The sequence below is a fragment of the Belonocnema kinseyi genome, chromosome 7 (assembly GCF_010883055.1).
Source record: "Belonocnema kinseyi isolate 2016_QV_RU_SX_M_011 chromosome 7, B_treatae_v1, whole genome shotgun sequence".
Classification (NCBI taxonomy): Eukaryota; Metazoa; Arthropoda; class Insecta; order Hymenoptera; family Cynipidae; genus Belonocnema; species Belonocnema kinseyi.
In genome coordinates, this window is record NC_046663.1 from 94,997,043 (window position 1) to 95,003,428 (window position 6,386).

At 31.1% G+C, this 6,386-nt stretch overlaps 1 protein-coding gene across 1 annotated transcript in view; it reads left to right on the forward strand.

Moving 5' to 3' along the window:
• The window catches only part of LOC117176564 (integrin-linked protein kinase homolog pat-4-like), a gene marked incomplete at its 3' end in the record, with an annotated part of 11,254 nt that extends 4,870 nt beyond the window's left edge, over nucleotides 1-6,384 (forward strand). Inside the window, exons 6-7 of the mRNA XM_033366818.1 lie at nucleotides 43-95; nucleotides 6,292-6,384. Coding sequence (XP_033222709.1) covers nucleotides 43-95; nucleotides 6,292-6,384 — 146 coding nt within the window. The remainder of the gene's footprint in view (nucleotides 1-42; nucleotides 96-6,291) is intronic.
• Between the last annotated feature and the right edge of the window lie 2 nt (nucleotides 6,385-6,386).

Here is a 6,386-nt window from a genome sequence, read left to right on the forward strand (position 1 = left end):
GATTAGCTCTCGATGTTGCTCGAGCCATGGCTTTCCTTCATGGTTTGGAAAGACAGAACAGATGTCGATATTTTCTGAATAGTAAACATGTGATGGTGAGTAATATTGATATTCAACTAAAAAAAGTTTAAAGAAATAAACTCTTAAAGTTCCTCAAAATACATGCTACTTCAGTCGGTTTAATATATTTTTCATACTTTTATTATTTTTTTGTTTGTTTAATACACATGATCTACATCTTGTTAGGGTACATTTTTATAGATTTTGGGAAAAGGAACTATTTTGAACTATGAATTGCTATTCCTATTTTGCTTTGTTTTCAACAAAAATTAGATTTTCAATCGGTAAAAATGATATTTCTTCAATTTTAGAGATAAAAACGAATTTTTCTCTACTTTGAAGCACAAAAATCTTGATAATCTCATGGAACATGCTCTTTACATAATTAGTGAACTAAAAACAAACGTTTTTAAAAATAAAACGTTATAGTTCGTTAAACTAAATGGTATTGTAGTATATTTTTTCTAAATTTTTGGAAAATTTTATAAATCAAACAGAATATGTCTGGAAAGGGTTCAATTTAATATATTTTAGCAAGCTGAACAATTTTGAACTTTGAACTACTATTCATATTTTCCGCCGTTTTCGAGAAAAATGAGATTTCAAATGGTGAGAAATGAAAAAATAGTTTTTCTCAAAAATGCGTATTACTTTTTTTTCTTTCTTGTTTAAAAATAATCATGGGACATTCCCGAACCACGTACAAAAGAAAAACTATTTGTGCAAGGACAAAATTTTATCATTTTTAATTGAGAACATTAAAAATTGAATAGTTTTTCATACAAAATGTATGCTTAGATAATTAATAGTGTTTGAAGTTGAATCATTTATAATTTTTCATGAATCCGCATTCAAAGTTTTAATTTTTTCAAATTGCAAGCCTTAACGGTTAGACATTTTAAAGGGAAAACATTTGAAATCGATTATTTCTACATTTAATTACAGTTTTCACAGTCAAATGATTAATAGAAACAGATCGCAAAATAAAGCAATTTTAACTTGAAAGTTTATTTTTTTTTAGTTCTTCTTTATTCAGAATGTGGCCCCTAAGGGTTTACATGACTTCCATTCCTTACAATCTTTCCGCTTATATCTATATTTTAAAAAATCTTATCCTCTCTATATATAAAATTATTTACAACTATTTAAATAAGTCTTATATCTAGTTCCTTATCTCTATTTCCTGCCATAGCGCAATTTAGGACTTATTAGCAAACGAGTGAGCGAGCGAACGTAAGCGAGAGTGCAAGCGAGAGAGAGAGAGAGAGAGAGAGCATGAGAACGCAAACGCATCTTCGTCTACTTAACTTTTACCTTACAATCTTTACGCTTCTAATCTAAGCGACTTCCGTTTCCTTTTTGTTTCACTTTTTTATACCTCCATTTGCCTTTTTTCACATGCATTCTTTCATTCTCTCTCATTCGCTCCTCTAGCATCCTCCAACTCCTTCATCATTTCTTCTCCTAATCCATCCTCCCCTAGAATCTTAGCCACATTCTCTTGCCAGCTTCCTTTATCTTCCATTCCTCTCTTACATCCTTCCCATACATGCTTCCATTTTTCCTCCTCCCATTCACATATTCTACACTTTCTGTGATCTTATTTTTCCCAGTACATCCCCTCCCTTACTTCGTTTCCCAATCTGAATCTTGCTATTCTGGTCCACCTTCTCTCTCCCCATCCCTTTTCTAAATACTTTGGCACTCCTTCCTTTTTTATCATCTTATACCATTTATTGTATCTTGATTCCTGAATCATCCTCCATCTTTCTATTAATTGTCTTTCCCTTTCCCTTTTTTTCCAGTTCTTCATAGTTTACTCCAGTCCCGTCTTTTATTCCTCTATCATTAAAGAACTCCCGCCTTTCTTCTTCCCATCTCGTTAATTCGATCGCCCTCCCTCTCCTCGCTTCTACCTACATCAAACATTTTCTCGCCAACTCCCCTCCCTTTCCCTTCCTCAGCTTCGTCTCTAATTTCCATGCCCTTTTTCCCGCTCTAGTACTTAACTTATCCCTTTGCGCTTCTTCTCTCACCATGTATCCTGGCGTCCTCCAGTCTGCCCCTAGTGTCCACCTTATATACCTTTCTTGCAAACTCTCAATATCTTTCCTTTCTTTCCATCCCAATCTCTGCTCCATAACCTAATACTAGCCATAGCAGCGTATCAAATAACCATATTCTCCTTCTCCAATTTTTGTTACCTTCTTTTTCCTATTCCCCATATCTGTTTCATTACCCCTGCTGCTTATTTTATCCTTTCTCTTATATTAGCTGTATGATCTCCATTCGTTTGCAAGATATAACCCAAATATTTATACTATTTTACTTCTAAGTTTATTCCCTTCCATCTCCCTATCCATTCTTCCTTCCTTCCCTCTCCTTTTCTAAACCTCATTATCTTTGTCTTTTCTAGATTTACATTCAGCTTTTTCCCATCTAACTATGTCGTATGCCAGTGTATATATCTTTTCCTTCCCTATCCTAACTCCGCCCCAACCTTTTCTCCTCATTTTTTCTTCCAAATCTGATATTAATAAATTAAATAAAAGAGGGCTCAAAGAACATCCTTGTATCACACCTCTCACCAACCAGAAACTATCTCCTACTTGCTCTCCTACCTTTACCCTGCTTTTTGTCTCTCTAAAAATTTCTGATTCTCTCTTTAATAATCCCTCTCTTATCCCCTTTTTTACCATAACTTTTTCTATTTCGCCTCGGCCTAATGAATCAAACGCCGCTTTTAAGTTCACGAACATTGCTATCATTGCCCTTTTTTCCCTTTTAATTCTCTTATTTACTAGATAGTTCAGAACATAGAAGTTGTCCATTACCCCCATTCCTTTTCTAAACCCTGTCTGATTCGGTGACTCGATCTTTTTTTTCTTCAACTTCTATCTTCAATCTCTCCGACAAAACAGTTACATATACTTTATACAGTATTGACATGAACGTCACCATACTCTATTACACATTATCAATGCAAATTCCTCTAGTTCCTCCCCTCCATATTTCCATACTTCATTTGGAATCTCATTTATACTAGGTGCCTTTCTATCCTTCATTATTCCTAAAACCTTAACTATTTCTTCCCTTGATATGTCCTCTTCCTCATCGCTTTCTCTACCATATTTTCCTCCCTTTACAACTTTTCTCTCTACTCCTCCTATCAAATCCAAAAAATATTTCTTCCATTCTACCATTTCAATATCTTCGTTTACTCTTTTTCTTCTTTTTCTTTCTCTGTTTACTACCTTCCATACCTCTTCTTCCGTCCTAGCCTTCACCGCCTCTTCGTCGAACCTTTTATTCTCTTCCTCTTTCTTTTTATAACACAACTCAGTATACTCTTTCTGTTTTTTCCTATATTCTTTCCCATTACTTTTTTCTTTTCTCCACTTTCTTAATTCCTTTCTGACCTCCTTTTTTTCTCTTTATAGTCCTCATCCCATCCACTTCTACCCCCCCCCCCCTTTACTAACTTCATTTTGTTTGTTTACTCTAATTCTATTTTTAATTCTCCCATCATTTTTTCCATCTCCTTGTCCACATTTCCCTCTCCCATTTTGATATTTCTGATCTTTTCTCTAAACTGTTCTTTTCCTTCCCTTGACCAATCCCCTTTTCCTACACTTTTTACATTTGCTCTCCTTGTATTCATATTCTTCTTGCTTATTTGTCCCTGTAATGTCAACTATTAAGGGAAAGTGATCCGAATCAATATAATCACCTATCTCTAGTTTCTTAACCTTCTCTCTTACCTCATCATCCACTAGCACATAATCAATTACCGTTCCCCTTTCACCTCCTGAGCGTGTGTATTCTCCTTTCTCATCTCCTTCTATATTTACGTTTAAGATATACAATTCCTCCAAGCTCTTCAACAACTTCAACAAGTTCAACAACTCTTTATTTCCATTCATCTCTGCTTTCTCCTGCATATCACCGTTCACATAAAACCCCACCTCCATCCACTTCTCTCCTCTCGTCATTACCTCTTCTACTATTAATCCTTCTTTTTTTTCTTTTCTGTCTTTCTTATCTTTCCCTGTTATACATTTATTCCTTACTCCCATCACCATTTCTCCCATTGCTCTGCCCTTTTTATTCTTCCTCTTTGCATTCTGCAGTGGCCAACTAATTTGTTGAAAAGTTCTCTTTCTTAGTCGAAAATTTAATTGTTTTGTTGAACATTCGCTTTTTTGGATAGAAAATTCATCCGTTTGGATTGAAAATTACTCTTTTATGATAGAAAAATCATATTTTTTGTTCAATGCATCTTCCTTGGTTGAAAACTAACTTTCTTTTTAATTCAACTATTTGGTTGAAATTGCATCTACTCTCGATTGAAATTTAATCTCTTATTAGACAATTTGACCATTTTGTTTAAAATTCTATTATTTTGTTCAAAAAATCATCTTTTATAGTAGAAAAGTAATATTTTTTATTGAAAATACATCTTAGTTCAAAATTAATCTTTTTTTTATTGGAAATGACCTTTTTTGTTGCAAACTTAACTTTTCAGTTTTACAATTCAACAGTTAAAAAAAATCGTCTTTTTGGCTTCAAAGTTCAAATATTTTATTAAAATTTATTCTTTTTTGTATGAAAATTCAACTATTTAATTAAAACTTCAAGTATTTCATTAAAGGTGTTGACTCATTTCAAGTATAAAATCTTAGAAATGACTATTCCTAAAGTTGAAAATTAATGTAAATTACAAACTCCTCTCATTTGAAAATAATCAAAGTTGACAAGTTTTACATTTCGGGAATAAAAATTTTAAATTTAGATTCAGAATCAGGGAATTTTATCGAGAACGTGTTTCATTTTTCTTTTAATTGCAATATAAAAGTGAATAAAATTTTTTTTTTATACAAATGGCTGAAAAATCTTTTTTAGTTGAAAGTTCATCTCATGTTCAAAAGTATATATTTTTTAATACATCCACTTTTGATCACAAATTAAAATATTTAAAATTAAAATCTTTTTTGGTTGAAAACTACTTTTTGTGTGAAAATGTAACTCTTCCAATTGTATATTCTATTACTGCAGTTGAAAATTAGTTTCTTAACTAAACACTTACTTTTTGAACGGAAAATTTAACTATTCAATTTTTAGTTGACAATTTATCTTTTTTAGTTACAAATTCTCATATTTTGTCGAAAATGCGTCTTTTTGGTAGAAATTAATCTTCTTAGCTCAAAATTCATCTTCTGTGCTTAAAATTAAACTATTCTAGTTAAAAATTCATCATTTTCGTTGAAAATTTGTATTTTTATTTTAACATTCTACTATTTCGTTGAAAAGTATTGTATTTTGTTGAAAAACTGTCTTTTTTGGTAGAGCATCATTCTTCTTGTTTAAAAATGCATCTTTTTAATTGAAAATTCAAATATTCCAGTAAAATATTTATTATTTTAGTTAACTTTTGGTTTTTAAATAAAATTGCTTGGTTGAAAATTACACTGTTTTGTTAAAAACTCATATTTTTGCTTTAAAATTCATCAATTCCGATTGGAAATTCATCATTTTAGTTGGAAATGTACCACTTTGATGGAAAATTTGTTTATTTTGTTGGTGGAAAATTAATTTTTTAAACTGAAAATGTAACTATTCTATTTTTTAGTTTAAAACTGATCTTTTTTTAGTTCAAAATTCAACTATTTATTTGCGAAGTCAACTATTTGGTGTAGATTTAATGTTTTTTTAAAAATTGTTCTCTTTCGGTAGAAAATTAATCTTTGGCTAAAAATTCATCCACCTTGTTGAGAATGCAATGTTTTTTCTTGAAAATTTAAGAATTTAAAGCGGTTTCAATTTAATTTAATATAGTAGATACTCTCATTAACTTTACCTGAATATCCACTGAATTTTAGATATACGAAGATAAAATAAAAATTAGTTTAAATTATTATACATATTCATGTCTTTGAGGGCGAATTCAAGAATAGATTAATTATTTTTTAAATTATTTAATTAATCGATACTCCTAATACATTTAAGAAGATCTTGTAACATAATTTGTCAAGTGTTTCTAAATTAAATATATCGGTTGTTTAAATAAATGCGAAACATTTTAATTTCGTTGTACTATGAAAAATGATACCTGGGAAAAACCTGGATTTTTTTTTCCTGGATTCGAGTAAACACACCGTATAAGCTTCTTCAAGTCCAGATTAGAAAACACAAGTAAATAAGTTTGAAGAAAATGTTGGACTTTTTTCACAGATCGACGAGGATTTAACAGCTCGTGTAAATATGGCCGATTTTAAATTTTCCTTCCAAGAAATTGGCCGAATTTACGAACCTGCTTGGATGTCTCC